Here is a 25,749-nt window from a genome sequence, read left to right as displayed (position 1 = left end):
AGGGTATAATGGGGGCCTGCAATACCATTAACAGCCACAAGGCGGCGCTATAATGGAGCCCATAGGGTATAATGGGGCCCATAGGGTATAATGGGGCCCATAGGGTATAATGGGGGCTGCAATACCATTAACAGCCACAAGGCGGCGCTATAATGGAGCCCATAGGGTATAATGGGGCCCATAGGGTATAATGGGGCCCATAGGGTATAATGGGGCCCATAGGGTATAATGGGGGCTGCAATACCATTAACCGCCACAAGGCGGCGCTATAATAGAGCCCATAGGGTTTAATGGGGCCCATAGGGTTTAATGGGGCATGCGCAGTAGCGCTTCTCCGCCGCCATTTTGGACATGCGCAGTAGCGTCCCTTCCGCCGCGGTGCATTGTGGGATATCCCGCCAAAATTGGAGGACGCCATTTTGGACATGCGCAGTAGCGCTTCTCCGCCGCCATTTTGGACATGCGCAGTAGCGTCCCTTCCGCCAGGGTGCATTGTGGGATATCCCGCCAACACTGGAGGACGCCATTTTGGACATACGCAGTACCGCTTTTCCGCCGCCATTTTGGACATGCGCAGTAGCGTCCCTTCCGCCGCGGTGCATTGTGGGATATCCCGCCAAAATTGGAGGACGCCATTTTGGACATGCGCAGTAGCGCTGTTTTCGCCGCCATTTTGGACATGCGCAGTAGCGTCCTTTCTGCCGCGGTGCATTGTGGGATATCCCGCCTAAATTGGAGGACGCCATTTTGGACATGCGCAGTAGCGTCCCTTCTGCCGCGGTGCATTGTGGGATATCCTGCCAAAATTGGAGGACGCCATTTTGGACATGCGCAGTAGCGCTTCTCCGACGCCATTTTGGACATGCGCAGTAGCGTCCTTTCTGCCGCGGTGCATTGTGGGATATCCCGCCAAAATTGGAGGACGCCATTTTGGACATGCGCAGTAGCGCTTCTCCGACGCCATTTTGGACATGCGCAGTAGCGTCCTTTCCGCCGCGGTGCATTGTGGGATACTCACTCTCGGAGATATACACACACACGCAGCGACACACACACGTACACGCGCAGAGATATACACACACACAGATGTGTAAACACACAGATACACACACACTGATATACTGTGGAAATACAACAAAAGCTGTTCAGAGCAGCAGCTGTGGAGCAAGAGAAACTGCATGAGAACCCAGGACCTCTCCGGAAGGAGAAGGCGGCACTCACAGCTCTGATTGGAAATGTGCCTGCACGGGCAGCTGAGAAGTGTTTTGTAGAATGTTTGTTGTAAAGGTGGTTGGGAAAGTTGTACGGGCGGATGGGAAAGTGAGAAGACAACAACTTGTGAAGGTATATAAGGGATGGGAGAACTTGTAATAAACGATTTGTTCGTTCACATCTGAGTCCGTGCCTCAAACGCTGCAATATATACACAGACACACACAGACACACACAGAACGGCAATACGCAAGCGCCAGTTTTAAAGCCAATTACAGAACGGCACTGCGCATGCGCTAAACCAGGAACGACAATACGCATGCGCGAAATCCGGAGCCGCACTTCGCACGCGCCGACTCAGGAAAGGCAATACGCATGTGCATGTTCCGGAGTCGCACTACGCACGCGGCCAATGAGGAACGACAATACGCATGCGCGAGTTCCGGAGCCGCACTACGCATGCTTGTATTCAGGAACTGCAATACGCATGCGGTAATTCCGGAACCGCAGTACGCATGAGCCGATTCAGGAACGGCAGTACGCATGCGCAAGATACGGAGCCGCAGTAGGCATGCGTCGGTTTGGGAATGACTATACGCATGCTCCGATTCAGGAATGGCAGTACGCGTGCGCGAGTTCCGGAGCCGCACTACGCATGCCCGTATTCAGGAACTGCAATACGCATGCTCTAGTTCCTGATCCGCACTACGCATGCGCCGATTCAGGAACAGCAGTACTGGCGCATGCGTATTCTCGTTCCGGAATTGGCGCATTTGGTCTTTTGTGCTGAATCTGGCGCCTGAGCGCTCGTCTGCTCTTGGTGCGTCACTGTGGAACGCGCACGTTCGTTCCGGTACTGCTTCGTGAGCGGTTGTATTCCGGTACGAGTCCTGCTGCTCCGTAATTGATGCGTGTGCAGTATTGTTCCGGAACTGACGCATGCGCATTGCCGTTCCGGTTTTCACTCATGCGCATTGAGTTAATGATACTGGCGCATACGCATTGATTTTCGGAGTCTGGCGCATGCGCGCTGTCGTTCTGGATCTTGCGCATGCGCCCTGTTGTGTGGCTGGCACAGACGGGTGTAGTGTTGCCGTTTGGCCACGCGGTGGCAGCAGAGACCGCGGAAAGGATTCGTTCATTGGTCACGTTGCTGGCGCAGCCCGCGCCGGTCCGTTCCGTGCTGCTGACGGAGGCAGCCAGGGATGGTTTGGAACGATTAAGAGAGCAAAGCATCGCAGCTGAGCAACGTTTGGAACAAACTGAGTAGTAACAAGTTCCAGACCTGGCCTCATCACTCTGAGATTCCATCCCATTCACTCAGGGCTTGTAAATATCCTCTGGATCAGTTTTGTTATTGTGTGATTTGTCGTCGGTTCTTTCATTTGCAACTTGTTGCCAGCATCTGCCTCAGGGCATTCTGACCACCGGCACCATGGTTGACCCAAAGGAAGAATTAATACATAGCAGGAGGTGTATATACAACTCATCATTAGACGTGCTGTTTCTCATCAAGTTCTCCTTCCACTTCTTGCCACGGGCCACTCTACACCCTCAACCATGAAGTCCCACTGTTATTAACAGTTTATTTTCACATCCTAAAGAACTTTGCCCAAATCTCCGACAGACAACTGATGGAATTTAAAGTTAAATTAATAAAGTTAATCTATTCACCAGAATTCAGATGTTTTGTTTTATCATCGCTTTTAGGGTGTAGCCCAACAAGAGCTCACAGCAGTCACAGCACCATAACTAGATCACTGCTTCTTCATCTTTGATAAACTGTTGATTGAATGGGTGATGTAAATCACCTGTTCCTGATGCCATCTGATAGAAAATCAGCCTGGCACAGCCACGCAGGTTACTGGAACAAAGAAGGCTGCAAGATAGAGGAATTCAATAAAATAATTCACTATCTGTTTTAGCTCATAGAGGAAATATGACATTTCCCATACTCCAAAACTACTCTAAAGAGTAGTGGCATATTAAAACACTTATGGCATATCTGAATTTGTCCAACCATTGTTCCTGGTACTTCATCCAAGCTCAAGGTGACCTGCTAGGTTGGTGACCTGGGTGCTGCTAATGATGGCAGTGGCTGGTGGGGACTGTTCAAGCTTACAGCGTGGCCCAAAAAGGTGGTGGGCTGACAGGAGACCAGGAATAGTAGGTTTTCATCCATAGAATCTAAATACTGACTTTTAGTATAAAAGACATCACACACACTGGCTCAGAATATTTAGCCCACTTTTCAGGGTACTAGCTTAGCACTAAGTTGTTACTTAAAAGCCCAAATAAAGTTGCCCAAGGTAAAACAAACAAACAAGCAAAAACAGCATCAAGAAAAAACCATGTGTGTGCTGTGAGATATACAATTCACGAAGCAGGTTTGTTGTAAATAGTGTCTGCGTGTCACCTGCCCTCTGTGGGAAGCTAAGAAGAACTTCCGCAGAGAGACTGACTGTACAGACCCAACACAAAAATCATGCGTGGTCTTCAATTTGAATGGAGCTTTGACAATATTCTCTAAGCCTGGCTGATGAAGTCCCTTAATGCAGTAGACCCAAACTAAGATGCATGAATTAGAGTGGACGAAAAGCATTAAATCCCAAATCTCTAAAACCAAATGTTACAATTCAATCTTGTAAGAGTGCAGCCTCAGAAGTGACTATGTACCTGCATGTCAGGTTTCAAACATGGCTTAGATGAGAGAGCGAACGCTTAGGAAAAATTAACCTGAATGCTCAGAATTAATTCTGGGGCTTTAAGTTTATTTACAGCCAGGTAAGAAGATTCATGCTATTAGGCATTGTTCTTGCTAGCAGGCGTTATTAACAGGAAAGACATCTAATTACAGAGAGGTTTTTTTTTCTAATCATGATACTAAATGCAACTATGATGTAAGATAATTAAACATATGATGTGTATTCATGACCGTCAATAATTGTTCCAGCTAATTCCATTCCTTCGTTGGCAAGCAGATAGAGCTGTAGCTCTGATCAGGGAGGATGGAGCAGCAATGGTCTGATTGAGCCAAAATAGGATGCGTAGTATCCTGCAGCATTATTATCTGCATGCCAGCCCCAGTGAAACTGCTGACTGTTTCTCTCTTACATATCACAATCCACTGGTTTCCTGGTTTTCCAGTGTGTTTCATGCCCACTTAGTCCAGCTGAGCTCCACCGCTGTTTTGGCAGACTACTCTCTTCCGTCCCACTACAGAAGTAAATGATCTAGGCCACAGACAAAAGAAACTGTTACTTAAGAGCACTTCCAATTATATTTCTTCACTGAAAAGGATCAATGAAACAATGTTGGCTACTCCTGTGTGGGAAAAATGCTGAGTTGCATGTCTGTCAAGGGTAACATTGTAACCAAGAATAAAAATGGTTCTGTTCCCAAGGCCGAGCATCTGGGTCTTTCAAATAACTCAATATAGCAACAAAACCTCAGCCATGTGAACATGCCCATGATTCACGCCTTTCAAAGATTCATTTGAATCTGCAAATGACCTGCATTTTGGTCACAACAAACCCAGGCCTTGGAAAAGTTTTTGCTTTCACAATATACAAAGTAAGACACGGCCACATTAGGAATTACGAAGATCAGTATTTCTGAATCCAGTCAAAACTAGGACACTCCCTTATACAGAAGCCAGTACAATAGCATGGCTTAGAAATGGGAATAAAATGTAATGATTTTTGAGTGACTGAAACTGCTGGCACTGTTTTTTTCAGTCTGTTTTGGTTTTGTGTCCCCTGTTAAAGACTGTCAAGTTCAACACTCCCCACTCCTCAAAAGAAAACTACATATATATTAACAAATACTGCATTTCAGAACACAATTTCAAAACCAAAAACCACTGGGATGTCTTTATATTAACTTTACATAATTGGCCAACGGCACCCAGTTTCCCTAATTCTGAAAACAAGAAAATGCAAGACCTTTCAATCATTTAGTTAATGAATAAATATCTACTTTCACCCTTCAGAGGGAAATACTGAGAGTGTATTATCCACTCAAGTTCTTCATTCATTTTGTTATCCCTGAAAAACTAATGATTCTGTCTGCAGAATGTGGTACTATGCTGCACTAAGTCATCTGGTGTAACTGGCAAAAGCAGACAAGCTTTTGGTCACTCAGAGGCCGCTGTCAGGTCCAAAACAGAAGCAGCAGGCCTAAATAAAATTAGCAGAGTTATACAGAACTAGAAATCAGTTGCTCAGAGTTTAGCGGAGGGAATATCAGTTAGATCACCTCTGAGAGACAAAATGCTGACTTGTCTTGAAATAAAAGAGAAGTCCATAAGGGAATGAATAAGGATACAGTGTTAGGGAAGATAAACAGGCACTTTATTGACTATTGAATAGAGAAGTTAAGGAGGAAGAATATTATGATATGCCATAAAACTGGTTAGGATACTGAGTCTGCGGTTCTATTTCAGGCTAAAGCAGGACTTGTCTGCAAAAGCTCATCTACTCTAAGCTTACCTAATAAAAGATTACCTACAAATTCCTGTTTCCTCATGATGGTCTCAAGACCATCATGGCAATGACAGTCTACTACAAACGCAGAAGATGCCATGCACCTCAATCACATTAAATAATCACAAATTCAAAGACACATGTCCTATTACCCTTAGTCATGTTTCACTTTCACAGATGTCATACTGAAGTAACTGGAAATTCGCTGTTCAGTCCCTGTAACACTGCAAGCAGTACTACCCCTTTTTTGTACCAACTACAATTACATCCATTGGTGTTTATTTGGACACTGAGGTCTTTCAGATCTGCAACAAGCAGATATGAGACAAGCATTATACAGGTTTTCCTATCAAAGTTGTTCAGTGTGAACTGATTTTGGGGGAAAATAAAAAATTATAATAATAATAATAATAATAATAATAATAAAAGCCTACAATAGTCTATATCTTCTAGTCCTGTCTGCCTCCATGTTAGCTTTATAGTTTAATGATCACAGTTCCCATTGTGACTCTGCAGTTCCTAAGAGTTCTCCTGCTGTTAATCTAACATCCATCAATCCTTCATCCTGTTACAGATACTCCTAATTGCTACTCTTTCTGCTCTCTCAGCTCTTCAACAACTTTTTTTCACTTCTTACATGGAACAATGCACAGCTTTGATCTGTCTTAAGTTTCCAAATTTGAATGAGAAGCAAGGTAGAACTGAACAGAAAATGAGTGTATAAATAGAAATCATTTGGAAACACAGAACCTGTTCCTTCAGTTCTATTTCTCCAGTAGAAAAACAATGTCCTCTTTAATACATGCCTAGAGGGTCTCATTAAAGATTTCCATATAATATCTGAAGCCTACTATTGGCTCTGAATATACCTAAAATGCCAGAAGGGAAAAGCACACTAATATAAGTGAACTTATGGACATTAGCTGTGCCAGTGCTTAGGAAAGAAGACTCTGGAAAGAAAGTATTTTCTACCATGCTTTTTGCATACTATAATTGATTCATACGTAGACATTCTCTGCTGTACTGTTTCCTAAATGAAACGTCTCCTCAATACTTATTCACGTAAGTGATACTATACTTCATCCAAATGGCCTTCCTGAATGTAGGCCATCTCAAAGTTAAGAGCACAATACCTACAGACTAAAACCTGTGATCTCTTAGATGGACCATTATGCCCATTAAACATACAAATAAAACAAATTCCAATTTACGTACAAACAGGGTAGTTTTTTGTTTTGGCTAAAATCATTTCTGTACTATCCCTTTTGTAAAAGCTATCAAATGCAAATTTAGATGAAAAATAATGGCTGTGAATTATTACCTATGAAATTTTTATGCCTCTTGTAGCAGAGAGCACAACAATAAAACCTAGAAACATCAGAGCAGTGATCTCTATTGATCTAAAATGCTCTGAACATCCCTTTTAAATTACAATTATTGCAAGGACAACAAACAACAACAACAAAGCCTTAAATGTTTTCTGAGAAGTGTCACTATAAGTAGGGCTTCTCCAAAATGTAGCGGGGAACACAGAATGGAATGGATATAGCCTATATCTGGCATTGACAAAACGTTAATATTATCCAGTTCACTTCATAAGATACTATGAAGTTAGAAGCAATACAAGGCTTTCAATAATTTTACGTATTTATAGTGAATAAAATACAGCCACAAAAATAATACTGAACAACTCTTAAGTTTCAAGGCCTACTGAGACTCAGTAGTTTCAAATCCCAAGAGCGGGCCACTACAGTTGCATGAGTATCAACTCCTGTAACAAAGTGACCTTCATAAGCAGCAGACTGTATCCAAACAAAAAGTCACTAGCAAGTATAGGCCCGGCCTTCCTATCAAGCCAACTGTGTTTTTAAAGCAAATAACCAAGTGTCCATGCCATCCTCTCCCCCTAACTACTACTGTCTATAATTAAACTTGTTGAAATTTACTAATGAGAGGAAAGAGGGGCCTGCGTAACAAGATTTCTTTGCCCAGTCCGGGGATCACAACTGCTCCACCAGGACTGTGAACATTCTGGAAACTGTGGGGAAACACTGATGAATATCCTGATAAGAGACAGTGAGAAAATAACTGGACTATACAGTGCAAAGAGCATGCAATGCTGCTCCACTGTTTGGACAGTACAAATAATGCTATTGTTTGAATAAGCTATGCAGCTAGAAAATCAATATTGAGCCTTGACTGACACATGGAGCTCAATTCACAAAGATGATATTGCCACACTAATTATGCCCAGCCTCCTAACAAAAACCCAACAGTTTCAAGAGACCTGTTTCATAAGACATACATTGCAAAGTAGCTCCACTTGACAGCTGTTGTAACTGCAATGAAGAATAAACACAAGAATCAAGCATTTAACACAATGACATTTACTCAGAATGATACATCTGAGATGGCAAACGTACCCAACAGATCTCATATGGATGCTGTAAATGTTGCACAGAAAAAAAAAAAAGAAAAGAGAAAAGTTGTTTTCTGCAGTCTTTCAATGGAAAACATGATTACCTGCCCTGTAAGTGGAATCTACAGCACTACAGAACATCAGTCTGTGTGGCAATGCTGACTGTTATGTATCACTCCTTTAATTGTTCACCAGATATCTTTCTTTTTCTTTGTCCAACATATATATTTTTCCACAGTGACAAAACCTCTGTCTTTAAGCATAAGTAGCATTGATTTTAGAAGGAGATGGGGTTGAACACCTAGAGACCACTGCTTTGCACCACAGTGAAGCACATTCTGCTCTTAGATAATTGTCGGTAAGATAAGTGAGAAAGAAGCTCAGAGATCTGCATTGCTGATGTTTTGTACAGTCCTGTCATGTACAAATGACCAGGGTTGCCTGAACTCATGGTGTCATGCTTAAACAATTCCTTTGAGGCCAATTAAAATGAACTTCCAAGCAATATCACTGTTGCTTTATGCCAGCTACCCCGCAAATTTCCTTGCCATTTAAAACAAATGAACAAAGATCTCAAGTAAAATATCCTCACCTCCACTGCCAACCCTTACATGAAGTCTAGGAGGGGACGGACCCTGGCTCTGCCCCTTTCAGTCAGGTGCATGCTGCCCTGGGTTGGCCCTGCCTTCCACCAGGTGCTCAATAGTTCAGGTCATGACTTACCACTTCTGCTACAGTGGTCAAGGAGCGTTTCCCTAATTTTAGCCTTTAGTAAAGTAAGCAATTTGCTTTTGGGGAAAGGTCTACAAAAACTGCCTCACCTCAAACATAATCACCCAAATTTGCAAGAGGTGGGGCTCTTCATCAGCTTGCACTTGAGGATTTGTTTAGGTTTTAAATCCACCCGTGACAAACCGTTGGTCAGGTCGGGTTAGAAAGGAATCCTGTTCCTAACAGATTTCCCTCCGAGTATTCATTGACAGAGCCGAGACACATCCGTGCCACGAGACAACAGAATATAGGAGAGGGCCTGGGGACTCTATTGATCTGCAGTTTGTGCCATAACCTCATGCAAAGAAAGGTGTGGATATCGTGGCCTGCATTACTTGAAGTGCTGCCAGTAGCTGAAGGCAATGGCACTGACAAGGCTGTGCATGTGAGTTCTGATCTCCTCAGGAGACACAGAGCTATTGCAGACCTTTCCTCCCGCAGGTGGAAATTCGGGAGGCTGTCGTTTCTATTACCCACCAAAGAGGTACAGCTTGCATTTCTGCAAGGACTGAACTCTAGGTATGAAACAAATACACACCCTTGCCAATGACACACATCGCCCTGAGGCAGGGAGAGCCGCCAACAGCACCAATAGCGCTTATGCAGTCTGCAGCGCTGCCCGTGCCGTTGTTCCCACCCCCCGTCCGCAAAGCGGAGCGCTTTCAAGGCCAGCTGGGTCAGCAGAAGGCTCCGGGAACGCGCGAGGATCTCTCCGCCCGCCGTCTCGAAGGCGGCCACCACCGACCCCCCACGTGCGCGTCGGAACCGGCGCACGAGCGACGTGCCGCCGCCGCAGACGGTCATGGCGAACAGCCCGCCCTGCAGCGCTGCGAGCGCACGGGGCTCCGCCCACCGGCCGCAGACGTCTCTCTCGGCCCCGCCCCTATATTAAGGGCGGCCGTAGCGCAGGACTCGGAGCGGGATTGTTGCCTTTGTTGGAGCTGCTTGGCGGAGCCGGCACTATGGCAGGTCAGTGACCGCGGCCGCACCTCCCGCGGGAGCGCGGAACCGGCGCTGCGACTCGCGAGGGCCGGTAGCGGCTCGGGCCGGGGCTGTGGGGCCTGCGCGCTCTCCTCAGTCCCGTCCCGACCGCGTCGCAGGGTCGGGGCGGGTCGCTCCGGCTCCTATTTTTAGGTAGCCGTCCCTGCCAGCTGCGGGCTGCTGACCTCGGCCCGTTCCGCGCTGGGATGCAGAGGCGCGGGAGGCCGATGCGGCAGCTGGTGCGGTCTGGGACTGCCCGCGAAGTGGGAGCGGGGTCTCGTGGGCTGGGGGGACGCTCCTGCTGCAGCCCCGCTCCGCGCCGCCTCCTCGGCACCGGGGCCTCGCTGCCGGCGGGAGGGATGCGGTCTGAGAACCGAGGCGGTGCAGGGAACTCCCTTCCGGGCTGCGGCAGCTCGCGGGGAACGCGCGGCCCCTTCCTGAAATGCTGCAGGGAACGCGTAACTTCTGAGCGTCCCGACACGGCGCTGAGCGCGTCGCTGCCGCTGGCCTTCCCTTCTGCCGGACTGCACGCTGATCTTTCCTGGTGAAGCTGTCAGCAGCGTCCGTTTCACTCTCACTCCTGGAAGGCTGCAGGGGGTTGTTCCTCACTTCCCCATGCGCATCTCGTTCGGATGCTCCTGCCTCTGAAAATCTCTGCACATCCAAAACGAGTTAGAAGCTCACGGGTTAAGTACGGATCACACAGGGTAGACGCCCGTCCACTGCTGCATGCTGCCCCGTGAAGGGCTGATCGTGGCTTGGGCTTCCAGAATGCTTGCTTCTCTTCTATGTGCGGGGAGGGGAGCAGCGCCAAGACACTGTACAAGTTTGTCCCTGCGTGCTGTTATTGCTACATAACCACACTGCGTTGCAGCTATGCTAAGAGCTAACTGTATTTTAGGGGTAATGATGACTATACTGTGAGCATAACCTACGCACACAAGAAACTTTTGTCTAAGTAAAATGGGCTAGTCTCCTGTAGATTTAACTTTCACTTTTATAACATTAACTGGTCTTGCTTAGATTATGCTATGGTTTTGTTTGTAACGCATGAACACTTATACAATGGCTATAGAGAAGGTATGAAATAGTTTCCAATGTTTTTAATAAAGTATATTTTTATTGATTTTTCAGTGCTCTAAAAGTTGTAAATATCCTTCTATCAAGCAGTTGTAGTTCATCCTACTGCAGTTGAGATATAATGGGGAAGTTTTAACCCTTACTCCCCTGTTAGGTTCACTTCATTTTCACTAAAACCTTTGTGTATGTCATGCAAGCTGCCTAACCATATATAACCATATAAGGGATATGAAAGCTAGAAGTTAAATGAGAAAGTCTAGTTTATCAGTAGCAAAAATGTCTTACTCTGCTAGGAGGGGGAAATAATTCAGCTGAATGTTGCTGGCATATAATTTGTGCTGGATGTGTAGTGAATTGTCTATCAGTATGTAATAGCAGGTGCATATTTACTGAGGAGCTGAGAAGTAATGCGTGAATTCAGTAATAAACATGCATCCCTACTAGAAGAATGTTTATACCAGTTAAGATGTTACACACTTGCTGTTTGTGAAGCTTCAAAGCTCTGAAACGGCTGGAAATTGTTCTATGGATTTGCTGAGTTATAGGAACTACTACAAATTAAGTGAAATGGAGACAAAGTTTATTGATTTCTGGTATCTATAGAAGCTTTCTTAAATTCTGTAATTGACCATCATAATCTGTTTCTTGGGACTAGCTGTTTTTTGCTGCTGAAAGCAATGCCAGCAACAATATGCACTAGATTTTAGGCTTCAGAGTGCCCAGAGCCTTCACTCTCTATCCTCATCTAATCAACCTTTGTAGAGACAGTTATTTTCCAAATGAACTTTTAATGTGAAAATCTATTTTTGAAATTCTTTGCAAGAAACGATTTTGTTCATAATGTCAAAAACGATTTTTTTAAGAGAAAGGTATGCTTCTTTATAAACAGTTGTAGCTCATAAAAGGCTACTGTGTAAGAACAGCTGATGGTGTACTGAACGGGTTTAGAAGTCATGTGTGTTTGACTGTGTTGGTCCCATCCTGGCAAAAGTTTGCATTATATGGCCTCAGTGAACATACAGCATGATGCATATTTTTAAAATACTGTTAAAATAATGGATTATATATTTTATAGTAACGATTCAGCTCTACTTCTCTTGTGAGAGTTAATTGGGGAGCAAGAACTATTGCTAATCATATTACTAGATGTTTCCCATTTAAATCTTACTTTCTTGTTACGCAGCTGCAACCATTTCTTGCTGAACAACGCATCTTCAATAAGACTATTGTCCAAGATCTACTTCAAAGTTTACTTTCATTTGAAAATGAATGAAAATTCTACGCTACCTTCAGGTTCTCAGCTGAACCCAGTGTAGCTTTATGAAAATGTACTGTTAGTAACTGTAGGGGAAAAAAAAAAAAAAAAAAACTTATTGACTTCAATACTGTTAGCTTAAAAATAGCACATAAATTGCTAAATCTCTCCAGACCTTTCAGATCCTTGCTAACATTGGGATGTCCTACTTACCTGTAGGAAAATTAAAACTGACTTTAACTTGCAGTAGTCTTTAATTTTTTACTCTGTTTTTACCATGCATCAAGTTACTAATGGCAAGTATAGCTATACAATAGTAACATTCTTCGTACTGCTTTATAGGTAGGCCCAATACACACATTTAAAGGGTGCGTCTTAAAGATCTTTCAACATGGTTATCTAAGTAACAATACTAGATTTCTAGTAAATTTAACTCAGAATAAATTAGTGGACTGTACAACTTTGACCAAGTTAATTTCTTCTAGACCAGTCTTTTGTGACTCTAGCCACAAATGATTCCTATGTGAAAGGAGCACTTGTACTTGGTTCATCCTTGCAACAGTCTGGAACAACAAGGAAGCTGACCGCACTCATAACTCCTCAGGTTTCAGATACAATGAGGTAAGGTCACTTAAATATGTCCAACTGTTACAGCTCCTGCTGATGTGAAGGCTAAAAAAAGTTAAATTTCTTGATAGTAACTATCCAAAACTCTGAAAACCTAACTAAGCTTAGGAGAATTAATATAAACTATCTGAAATTCTGTGAGGGATTCATACATGAACGTTTTGTGGCTTTTCTTGTATGATTAGTTAGGAAATACTCGGTAGTTAGAGCACTACCATTTTACTTGATATTCTAACTGGATCTTTGCTCTTTTGTCATCCTTCTTAGAATTGTCTGACAACACATTGCCCAGGCCTTCAGTAGCAGTATATGCGTGCATGTGGTAGTGGGGAATTAGTACCTACTTATCTCATAGAAGCATTCTAGATTGTGTCATTGCAACATTATTGAAATCTAGCTGATGCTTCAGATGGAATTCTATCGTGAAAGAATGAGTAGAGTGAGAGTAGCATCAAGTATGATAAGTCAACAGAACAAGAGGTATTTGAGTCTCATCACAGTAAGGTAAATTAAGACAGCTACTTTTTACAAGCTCACTAGTAACTAGTCTCAGTGTGGAACTGACAAAGTACTTTTTCCATGCATAAGAGCTAGATGGCAGGTTGGGCGAGCAATAACTTGCTGTATGATCAATATTTGCTGCATGAGGAACTTCTGAAAAGATCACTGATAAAGGGAATAATAACTTGGTAACAAATGGAGTTTGTTCTCCTACACAAATTGTGTAACATTCAAGATGGTATACAGAATAGGTAGTTGCTTTACAGATGCTTCAAATTCTTAAGCCGTGTAAACTTCTATTGAATTAAGCAAAACAAAGGTTGTATATTTGTCAAGGGGAAAAAAATAAAATCAATATGCTTCCTGAAAACCATCAACCTCAAGGCAAGCATGATACTAGGTAAAAATGCTATTGTATGCAGACCCACAATTAGGTGAGCACTTAAAGCTTTTTGGACAAAGGAAGTTCTAGCAACTGGGTCTAATCACATGGCTCTAGATGTCACAGATTCAGAATGGTGTTATTGCACAACTTCCTTTTCAACTGATTAGAGTTCAGCTAGTTCTTCGTTACAAACAAGAAACCTTGAGACTGATTTGCAAGGTTATGAATTCCCACACGTGTAGTCAACTTACTGATGGCACAAGAAATACTGCCAGGTTCCTTGTTGCTTTACTTCTGTTCATGGAATTTGTTAAGCGGTCTAATACTGGAACAATATAAATAAATCTTGGCAACTTATCTTTCCACAGGAACACACTAGAGAAAGTATTTGATGAAGTCATTTTGGTAGACATCCTGGATAGTGGGGACTCAGCACATTTAGCATTACTGAAAAGGCCTGAGCTGGGTATCACATTAACGAAGCTTCACTGCTGGGAATTGATACAGTTTTCAAAATGTGTTTTCATGGATGCAGACACAATGGTAAGTGGCCATATCACCAGAAGACCTGATATGAGGGTTGCTGGTTGGATTATTACTTTTTTGGTGATGTTTATTCCTTTTGAGGGGAAGGAGGGGTAATGGAGTTATTTTTGTTGTTTAGACTAATAACTATCTAAAAATGTGTATGCACTTGTTCCTAAATAATTCCCTTTAACATGTAGCCTGTGGGCACTATCTCCATAATGTATCATCTTCCATAAGACAAAAGCATCAATACGAGAATTTTCTTTCATGTCTTAAGGTGGATGTCAAAAATCCATTTAAAAAAAGATACCCCCGATTCCTACCCTAGAAACCAGAAAGCAATTTTTTGCCCCCCCTACAACTAGGTTTTGTCAAATATCGATGAGCTTTTTGAGAGAGAAGAGTTGTCTGCAGCACCAGATCCAGGCTGGCCTGATTGTTTTAATTCTGGAGTTTTTGTTTACCGACCTTCCATTGAAACATACAATCAGCTGTTACAGTTTGCCACAGAGAAAGGCAGCTTTGATGGTATGTATTAATTTGTATTCCAATATAAGTTAGACCAAAAATAGTAATGGTGGTTGGGATGGCACAGGAACGAGATATGTATCACAAGGACTGTGTACAATGGAATTCTGAACTCTAATGTAACTACACAAATCACATTATTACAGTGAAAGCTAATATTCCAGTATATAAAATGACTACTTTCTTCAGATTTTCTGGTATGAGAAATGAGTTAACTTCTATAAGCATTGGCAATGCAAAATCACAGAACATTAAGCCTTGACATGTAGCAAGTACAGTAAGTGCACGAACAAATTGAACCGCAGCACTATACTTTAAATTCAGCTCTTCTGGGATCTCTGGTACACAAGGCTGTGTGAACTCAAATTTATGTGGTATGAAAAAATGTAGTACTGAACAAGTTGAGCATAGCTTCAGAGAAACTTAAAATACTTGAAGGTTTAACAGTTTCTTGATATGCATGTGATAGCTTCTTATCCTTTATAGATATATGAAGCGTGCATAAGTAGGATAGCTGCTATCCACTGTAGGGGTAGGTCACAAATGATTAGTTGCTGTATCAAATTAAAGCTTAAAAAGCCAACTTCTGATGTCCTGTTAGTCTTGGCAATCTACTATCATTGCAGTAAAGGCACATATTCCTTAAAGTCTGCTGTAGTTAAAAGGCTTTTAAATAATTGGACTCATCTCAGTCACTAAATTTAATTATCTACCTACTGTGGCATGAAATAAAGTTTTACATACAAAAAGTGCTGCAGAAAACTGTATTACGACCATTAAATTGTACTTTTACTTGTAAGGAATAAAAATCCTAGATGTCACTCCTACTTTACAGAATGATCTGTGTTAATTTGTGGGTTCCTATGTGTAGCCTGCTAGAGAGCGTAAGTCTCAGTTGGATGCTTAGTGTGAATAACCAGGTGAATAACCTAGTGAAAATTAGTGCTGTAATGAAGGGATCCATCTATACCTAGTGACTAACAAGGCAGTTGTTGATAGCTCTAGAAGTATTCTCTCACACTGGAGGTAAATTGGGGACTCAGCCTTTTACTTGAGTAGATAGTGCTAGGACATGGGGGAATGGTTTTAAGTTCAGTGAGGGAAGTTTTAGATTGGATGTCAAGGGGAAGTTCTTCACAGAGAGTGGTGAGGTGCTGGATCAGACTGCCCAGAGAGGCTGTGGATGCTCTGACCCTGGAGGTATTTAAGACCAGGTTGGATGGGACCCTAGGCAGCATGGTCTAGTTCCAGGTCTGGAGGTTGGTGGCCCTGTTTTGTGGCTAGGCGGTTGGAACTTGATCACCCTTGGGGTCCCTTTCAATCTAAGCCATTCTATGATTCAATGTGCCAAAAGCTGTTAGCTGTATTACTGAATTGCTGCATTTTAAAAAAGAGAAAGCTGATTGTTGAAGAGTTTCAGGTACATCTGAGACTTGTCTTCTCTGAGCCTTGTGCTTGACTTCTAGTAACTACCATCTTCTAGGTGTAAGGTCCTTGTCATTTAAGACAGTAGAACTGCTTCCACGATGTTTCTTCTGTCTTCAGAGCTGAAGCCACATAATGATGAAACATCCTTGATGTTGTCTACGTGCAGCAATTGTTATAGCTATTAGTGGGAAAATGGTGGGTTAATCATTTGCCATATTTTAGAACTGTAATTTGCTTTTCGGCTATGAACTTATTCAGGTTTTATTCAGGTAGTAGCAACCTCATTTGTGAGATAGTGGAGACTATTTCTACTTGCATAAGATTCTGCTGAGCTTATGAACTTGGGGAGAAAGAGGATTCAAACTTCAGCTGATTTAGGCAGTAGTAAAAGTTTCCTAAAATCTTCTTACAAGTGGAAAATCTGAGAAGTCACTGCCCTTAACAGGGCACAGGAATGCAAATTTCATAATCTACAAGTGACTGAAATCAAGCTTTAAACACCCTATCTGCAGGAGTATGAACTAGGAGATACAAGACCTTCTAACATATTTTGTGATTATAAACTACAGTAGATGGATGTCTCTTATGTATCATACTTTTGTCTAAGAATAGTAGAATCACAGCTACTTAAATAGAACGACAACTGTTTTATCTAGAAAAGTGAAATTCAAATGAATTGACTAGTGTAGGAAAAAAGTCTGGTTTTAAAAGAGTATTGCTGATAGTATTGATACCTTAACAACTGATGTTACTTGCATAATAGTCTGACTTTCTTACTCTGGGATCTAAAACAGTTGTTTTTACATATAAAGACATGCAGCAGAACTACCTGTAGATATGTGGAGAATATAACTGCTACCTGATTCTCTCACCTTATGTTTAAGGGCCGATTTGTAGAAGACTACTGCTGAAGTCTGAACTAGGACAGCTAAACTTTGATTTCAGTGGCTGCTTTGGCACAAATGCATGCAATCTGAAAAAAGATGAGTATGTGGAGCAAGTCTGAGTGATAAAGTCACGTAGAGTAAGTTAAATACACTGTTGCTACCCCTTTAGTTACAAGCTACCTCTTCTGAGAGGGCCTTCAAGACTTAGTTTTGATTTAGAACTTAGTGTCATGAAAGCTCAGTTCCTTTGACTTTGCTCTCTTGCAATAGGGAGCTTGTTCAAAAGTGCTTTGCATCTTTAGGGGTTGAGAGGCAAGTCAGAGGCTTGAAATTACTGAACTAAGTCTGTAGGCAGTATCTTTATCTTCAGTCTTTGCATCTGCTAACTGCTGTAACAGGATACTTAAACTTATATTTGTCAGTGTATCTCCTGTAAGTCTAAGTGCACAATCAATATGGATATTTTAATCACAAAAAGCAGATGTTTTTTCTCAAACCACACTGAGGATGTAAACTTTAGTACTACCCTGTACTTAATTGTAGGTGTTTAAAATAAATAAATAAATAAAAAACACATTTTTCCGAGTCAGCAGAAACTGAGTGTTTCAGAAACTAAAAGATTAAAATAAAACACACCATCACTTAACAATGTTTCTCTGCTGTTTAGCAATGCTACTTGTGAATGCACTTATGGGTGAAGAGAAAACAGCAAATGAGATTAAAGAATCCCCCACAACTTTCATTTGTAAGAGAAAGTATGGCTGAAATTGTTGAATATACACAGTCTAAGTATATTCACTGCAATAAATATGTAGTTTTTACTTCTCAGTAGCCCCTTGTCAGCTGGCCTACTTTGGGACAGTGGCTGTTTTTGTTTGTTTGTTTTGTTTTAAACTACTCTACTACTGGCATTCCAAACAACTTCAGACTCATCAACTTCATTATAACTTCTGCTTGCAAACTGACAGGTGACCTATCCCAACGCTGTACCTCTGGTCATGATGTATGTGGCTGTCCTCACTTAAGAGTTAATTTGTGGCTTTATAGGACAGAACTAGGAACTTCTACTGCATGTTGATGGATTTGATTAAGTTTTATTAGTGCTGTCACTGAGACAGAATGTGCTATCCTTGCCAGATTACAGTGTAGGTAGGTGCATCTGAGGTTGCAGGTCTAAAAGGCCACTGATACCCAAGTCCAGCCCCAAGGCCTTGGTCATATATCTGTAAGCATAAGTAATAAAACTAATGGTGGTCACTTGATCATCTGAGCTTCAGCTTTCCTGAAGGTCTACAGGACCCAATTGTCAGATCCTTTTTCTTCTGCTGCCTTACACTGCTTGAAGCTCCACTGTAAAAGAAACTGAATGGCAGAGTTTGTGAGCAACTTGGTCTTTTAGGTAAGAAAAGTAACCTCACACACTATCTTTTTCATTGTTTGCATTTTTTTGTTTGTTTGTTTATTTTTTGTTTTTACAAATTCTCAGAGACTTCAAGGCTTACAGGGTGGTTTGCAAACAGAAACTGTAGAGCTCTCTGACAAACTTGTATGGTACCTGACAAACTACATTACCAGCTCCTTAATTAGGAAGGATTGGTGGAGTAGATAGAGAAGATTATAAAGCATTTCTATAATGCTTGTCACCTACTAATGCATTCTCTTTCAGGTGCAGACCAGGGGTTATTAAACACCTTCTTCAGCAGCTGGGCAACAACAGACATGAACAAACATCTGCCATTTATTTATAATTTGAGCAGCACTTCTGTATACTCTTACCTTCCAGCATTTAAAGTGTAAGTTCAAAACTCTAAAAAGATTGTTGAAGCATATATAAACTAATGTCTTGTAACATACTGAACAGTGTGAACTTAAAAGGTTTTTCTAAATGGAGACCATTGTTGCAATTAATGTACTATGTAAGTTTCTACCCTTTAAAAAACAAACAAACAAAAAAAGAACCCACTGAATTTCTAGTAATGAAATGAATTATGATGAAAGATGAGCACTGTAAACTATACTAGTAACTTAAATCACTGACTTCTAGTGGCAACGTTAACATTAATTCAGAGTAAGCACATTTAACAGCTCACTTGCAGAAGGAAGAATCACAGTGCCAGTACTGGATGTTGCTTGTTAGAGCTCTAGTCACAGGCAGTAGCTCTTGAGTCATCTTCAGCTGAACTTCAACACATCATTGTTGATATTGCTTCTGTCTAGATAATTTGCCTTAATCACTCAAATTACTTAGATTAACTGTAACCACCAGTTGTAAAATTCTCTATCAAGCATTCAAATAAACATAGTGAAAAAGACATAATTCTCTCTCAACAGTCTTTCTAGATCTGAGTTCCCTTTTACTATCGCTTGGGGAACAAAGACAATAGCCAGGCAGTATGTTATTGTATTCTTCCAGCATAAGGAAAAAGCTGACTCTTCCTTAACAGTATTAAATTAGACTCGTGAGTAAACCCTCTGGTGGTGGCAAGGTCACTCTGTTAAAACAGACAGAAGGAAAGGGGGCAGCAGGAGAAGCGAGCTGTAATGTTACACCCAAACCCATATTCATTAAGAGCTGTGAATGCTGGGGGAGGAGGGAAAGTACCAATTGCATGAAAACAATTTGATCTTTGAATGACATCGAGCTATTAGTGTCTAAAGCAGCAGCTAGCATAAGCAGGACTGTGTTGGCTCAAGATCAAACTATGTCTTGTGATCAGAACACCATCTGAAATACTGTCATGCTAAAAGTGGAGTACTTATTTAAAGAAATATATGCAAGCCTGGGAATGACTAAGTAGTTTGATAGCATTTGATAAGCTAACATCTATTGTGAAGTATGTGTTCTTTCCATGTCTGCTTGCTTCATAGTCACAACCTTAAATTTACAAATGATCTTGTCACCAGAACAGACTGGGGACTCCTGACAAAGATTCTAGATAACTGATTCAATCAGTTGCCTAGCTGAGCTCAGGAGACCTTCAGAAATTATTATGCTGGAAGCACAGCCCTTTTAAGTAGAACGTTCTTTTCAGCATGTGGAACAACTTTTCTTGTTTAGATCAGCAGTTACTCAATAATTGGCAGCTGGCATAGACTCAAATTTAAATGTACTGACATCAATAGCGAAGTCCTTTGTAGCACTGTACAGCAAGACTAAATTTCACAGCAGGTATCACTAATCCTTTCTCCAGTGGAAAATGCCAAGTTAGAACAAAAGTTGTCTAACTTCAAAACACTGTCTTTTATGAGAGATGAGGAAAGAAAGAGTAGTTGTTCCATTGAGTATAGACACAAAGCTTTCTAACAGTTCAGCTTAAATATCAGAAGAAAGTGTTGCATCTTATCTAGAAAGCAGATACTGAGGATATGCTAGAAGTCATCAGTCATTTGTTGTACAGGCCTTCAGTGGATGGAATACTAAGAATACACTTTGTAGAAACAGTGTAACACAAAGCTTCTTAGACATTCTCTAGCTTAAGTAGAGTTGATTTTAAACAATGATAGGTTTCTTCAGAGTGACAGTTTCCTAAGATGAAGAAAGCTAGATAGTGGTGTCATAACTAATAACTGAGGTAGCCCTGCTAAGCTGAATCTTGACATATGGGTTTTAAAGTTAGAGTCTGGGAAATGACTTCTTCAAGGCATATTGTTTGCTTGCAATTATTGCAATTCTAGATGGTGTTTCACAAGTGCATGGGTTTTCATTCAGTATCAGCTGTGTATGTTTTCAAGTATTTGAAACAACCTGTGAAGCCTCTGTATGTAGAAGTACTCAAACATCCAAATCCTAGTCAAAATGACCAGGGTATGCTTAATTAAAAAGTTATCAGACAAAGCAGTTTAGTATTATCCTTTGTAGAGGACATCTTCACTTGACACAAACAGCTGAATGAGACAGTCACTGTTACTAGAGAGTTCTCAAAACTGACTCAAGGCAAACCCTATTTCTGGAATTATATGAGGGTTCCCGTAAAAGTAAGGCCCCCAATGTTATTTTGGCCCATAACATCAGAGGTGGATGTTGGTGGTATGGTAGTAGAGGCTGAAACAGCATTCCATTAGATTTTGTTGCCCTGTGACACATGGTTGCAGAGGGGCAGTCTGACAGAATGTTGTCTGACACAGAAGTGTGGATCAAGCAAAGGTGTGAAATTAAATTTCCCCATATGGGGAAAAAATGGCACCCATTGACACTCATTAGTGCTCGCTGAATATTTATGGAAATCGAACAGTGGATATGTGGCAGTGGGTGGTGCTTTTCAACAGTGGAAACAGCATTGTGGAAGACTAGCTGAGTTCGGGACAGCCATGGAGATTTTTGCAAGCGTGGCATGCAGGTTCTTTATTCACTGCAGGTAAAAATGCATAGCTGGAAGTGGTGACAGTGTTGAAAAAGTGTTTTGTAGTTGATAGTTAGTTCTATCCAATAGTGTTATTGTGTTCTTCATAGCTGATGTAGTTTCTGTGGAAATAAATAGGAGGCATTATTTTTGGAACAACTTGTGTGGAGTAATGGAATAAATGCTGTATCTTTTAAGTTCTTTACTGCAGGAGATGGATCTCATCTATATTCAAAACACAAAAAGAACATAGTGGTAACAGTTGGAAAAAAGCTTGATGCCTATTTTGAAACAGGAGTTAAAGTAGCTCAAGAAACTTACTTTAATAATGAAAAATAGGATTTAGTAAGTAATGGCTGGCTTTCTAGCAAGACTGCAGTAAGATCTGAAGTTCTGAAATGCCTTGATTATAACAGGTTTTGTTTTTCAGAGGCAGTCTTGTAGTAGGACCTTCTGGTGTTCCCTTCTGTGGAAAGATTCAGGGTTTCTCTAATACACTGACTCTATAATTCTTGTAATACTTAGCTAGCTGGATCACTGACTTTGGAGTAGAATTTTTTTCACTTTTAAAACTAGTTCTGATTGCAGTGGCTGCTTGAGACTGCTGTCTCCTGAGCTATGATCATCACTACCTAACGAGTTGGCTGTAAGTACTTAAATAGTTCATTAGGTTTAAGCTGTATTCTGACTAGTGTAATGTAGAATTGGTTGCATTTTAAGTAGTGATGCTTTCAGCCCCAGTAGGCATTGACAATCCTACCTTTAGTGTTTAGTCTCCTAAATATATTCATATTTCTATTTTCTGGATACTTACAAAAACACAGGTTATATTTTATTTTATTTTTTGTCTGATAGTCAAAGCCCTTGTTTTCTAGACACTTGCAAATTATGGATTCTGACTTTCTCTTTCCAACAGGTTTGGTTCAAATACTAAAGTGGTACATTTTCTGGGAAGCACAAAGCCATGGAACTATACGTATGACTCCAGAACAAAAAATGTAGAAGGCAATATCAATGACCCTAAAATTGTTCACCCAGAATTTCTCAACATGTGGTGGGATACCTATACAGTTAAAATTTTACCCCTACTAGAACAGCAAGAAGTTGAAGAAAAAAATAACACAGCTGTAAACATGGTATGTATCTTAATATTCTTGTGGAAATTACCTATGCAAACAGAATAGATTCTGTGCCATCTCACTTGTTTTCCCTCCTGTGCAACTCAAAGCATGGGTGTGGTTTAGTTAGTGAGATACAGAGATTCTTGTTTTTTTTCTTCTTTTGTTTTTGGTATAATGAATAATACAGATTAATAGTATATTATAATGATCTTGAGCATAGCTGAGTGCTTGCTTAGAGTTATTTAAGTGCAGAATGATGCACCAGAAATGACAACGTAGTAACTTCAGTAAACTCCCCCTTAATGTGTTGCAGCTATTAAAGTTCTCAAACAAAAGAACCACAGTTGAGCATGCAGTATACACTTGCAATTTCACATGGTACAACCTACCTAGGTAGACCTGCAATAATTAGAGAATAGATTACTTTAGTAGACTTGCAGTGGTAAATCTTGATACTTGAGAAGCCAAAATAATGCTTCTAATTCTAGTTCTTAAACAGAGTTCAGTAGTACGTGTCCACAAACTTTGGTCTTAGATTAGTACAGTGGCTGTTTTAAGTTCTTAAGCCTTCTAAGCCTAAAGGTATTGATCTCTTGAGATGTGTTCCATCTTTTTAAACTTTTTCTAATGAACTGTTTGCAGCTATCAGGCTTGATCTATTCTCTGGCTTTCTCTTGTGGCTTTTGTAGAGAGGTATGAAGAACTCAACCCCCGACTCTCCCTCCTCCCAACCCTTTCCTTGTATGATTTGTTACTTTGCTTTATTTTGCTAGGAAAGCTGCACAGTCCCTGCTTAATGGTGATGCTTGGTGCTATGCATGAGAATATCTACTTGGTTGCTCTCTTATGTGGCCTGTTGCTTGCTTAAAGTATGCAAAATCTGTCTGCATTTTTTACTCTGCTGTCTATTTTAGGCAGATGTTACGGAGGCAGTGTCCCATATGTCAGTATCAGCACCAGCACCAGTATTGCCAAGCATATCCTCAGAAGAACGCAAGGCTCGATGGGAACAAGGCCAAGCTGACTATATGGGAGTGGATTCCTTTGATAACATCAAGAAGAAACTGGATTCCTACCTTCAATAGAAGAAGTGCCATTTTCAAACGCTGGCGCTACAAGGACTTGTTCCAGAACTAACAGCTAGAAAGGTTGTAGATGATGGACAATTATGCTTGCTAGTAGCTTGATGGGGGGGAAAAAAATCTTGGCTGAAGGCCACTGCAGTGCTACAGAAAAAGACAGAACAAGAGCTAGGAAGCAGAACTCCTTGGGCCAATTGTAACTGCTCAGCAACTAGTTTTCCCTACTAGATCTTAAATGGGAAAAAAAAAAAAAAAAAGCATTTTAAACTGTGTTTTTTCTTCTCTTGTCATCAGCTGGCTCAGTGTATTAATTGAAACTGGGTTTGCACCTTAACTCATTAAGGTGATTAGTGTTGACTCCTTCGCTTGCTATTTTAGATCTAAAATCTGGTTTATGAGATTGCTTATGCACTAAATGATTGTCATTCTGCTTCACCATTAGTACATTAATGATGCTATGAAATATAGGAAGAGATAACGGTAATAGCACTGCTTTGATCTTCTAGTCACAATTGCACTGAAGTTTTGACCAGGTTTTTACACATAGTGCCTACAGCATGGCAGAATGCATTTGTTCAGTTCTGTATTCTTCAGACTTAGTAAACTGAGTTTTCCTGTTACTTAAAATATTCATGCAAAAAATAAAAATTCGTCATGCTTTTCTGGTTTTTGCAAACTCCTCAGAAATTAAAAAAAAAAAAAAAAAAGAGAGCGCTTTGGAGCAATCTAAAATAACCAAACTAGCTATCATTAAGAAATGTCCAGCTTCTAGTTCTTTAATTATTTATGGAGTATGTAATCACTTGCCAGGTTGCTACTGGAAGAAGTACCTGCAGAATGGAGCTAAGAAAAAGATAATGTGTATTTTGGTTACTAAAGAACAGTCTGTAACATGGCATTGTTTTTGAAACAGAATGGTGATACTACCTTGGCAAGTAAAGATGAAGTAGCTGTACCTACACAGATTAGGAAAACTATCTCTTCCCTATGTGCATTGCCACCATCATGCCACACATTATATTTTGAGACAGAAAAGTAGTAAAAGTACAAGATGCCTCACAGTAACAGGAAGACTGAAGAAAGACTGGCTGTTGTTTGCCATTAGTTCAGATCAATCCTTTAGCTAGAAGTATAAACAGAACCAAATTAATTAGCGTTCTGTTTGGTACCTATAATCTGTATTAGTCCAGAATCATATATGTAAGACAAAGGCCTTTTTGCAAGGTATGCACAATAGGCAGAACTTATCCCTCATGCATCTGGCACCAAAATGGAAGAACGTCTGCTTTCTAATGCTCCAGTTTGTGTCTTAGACAATCTCAAGATTGACTGATTTACGGTATCAATTCCTGCAAGGTAATCATTTGCTGTCAGGAAAATTTGTCATGTCACACAAGTGAAACCCCTCAGTAATTTGCTGCAGATTCTTCCAAAACTGCAATCAAATAAGCTGTAACTTAAGTCAAATGGATACTCCTGTAAGAACAGATGAGGAAAATACAATTTTTCTTCTTCATTGTTTGTCCTGGTTTTCACTGGGGCAATTTTCTTCTTACCTGGTGCAGTGACTCTGTGTGAGATGAACCGAGCTGGGAGCTCAGCACTGTGCTGTGGCTGCTGCTGAGCAGTGCTGGTGCAGCTCCTGCAACCCTCAGCATGGAGCCCACAGCACAGCAGTTGGTGAAGGGATACAGCTGGCCGTGCTGGAGTGATCTCAGGCACAGACCGGAACCACAGGTCTAATGTCTATTTAAAACAACAACAATGAACTTATATTCCAGTCTGACTCTCTTCCAATCCAGTACAGTCAGTATGGCTGAGAGACCACAGGGATCAGTAAATACTGTGGCCCATGAAAGCTAGGTGCAGCAGCTGTTCTTCTGCTTATGTTTTCGGAAGGACTGCATTATCTACAGCAGCTCAGTCGCTATGGACAATACACTCAACAGCAAGTCCTTTCTAATTTTTCATGGAAATTTTATTCTAATTTCTCCTGAAGAACACACACAGGAGACCAAATACCTGGTGCCTCTCAGAGGCTCTGTACTACAATGAATACTTCCAGAACTTCCTTTCCCTTAAACTCATTTCCCAAAGAGAAATTTCTCCCTTTGTTGGTG

General features: G+C 41.2%; 1 protein-coding gene across 2 annotated transcripts; it reads left to right on the top strand.

Moving 5' to 3' along the window:
• Positions 1-9,654: 9,654 nt before the first annotated feature.
• On the top strand, positions 9,655-24,290 carry GYG1 (glycogenin 1). Of its 2 annotated transcripts, XM_072344082.1 has the most exons (8): positions 9,729-9,855; positions 12,688-12,823; positions 14,084-14,258; positions 14,609-14,771; positions 18,753-18,879; positions 22,343-22,562; positions 23,190-23,240; positions 23,462-24,290. In XM_072344082.1, the coding sequence occupies exons 1-8, from the start codon at positions 9,849-9,851 to the stop codon at positions 23,630-23,632; spliced, it is 1,050 nt and encodes a 349-aa protein (XP_072200183.1). In that variant the 5' UTR covers positions 9,729-9,848; the 3' UTR covers positions 23,633-24,290. The 2 variants fall into 2 exon arrangements, with proteins under 2 accessions (XP_072200184.1, XP_072200183.1); XM_072344083.1 differs by lacking the exon at positions 23,190-23,240 and having other exon boundaries at positions 9,655-9,855.
• The last annotated feature ends 1,459 nt before the right edge of the window (positions 24,291-25,749 follow it).

The sequence above is a fragment of the Excalfactoria chinensis genome, chromosome 9, assembly GCF_039878825.1.
Source record: "Excalfactoria chinensis isolate bCotChi1 chromosome 9, bCotChi1.hap2, whole genome shotgun sequence".
Classification (NCBI taxonomy): Eukaryota; Metazoa; Chordata; class Aves; order Galliformes; family Phasianidae; genus Excalfactoria; species Excalfactoria chinensis.
This window is presented reverse-complemented; position numbering and strand designations above follow the sequence as displayed.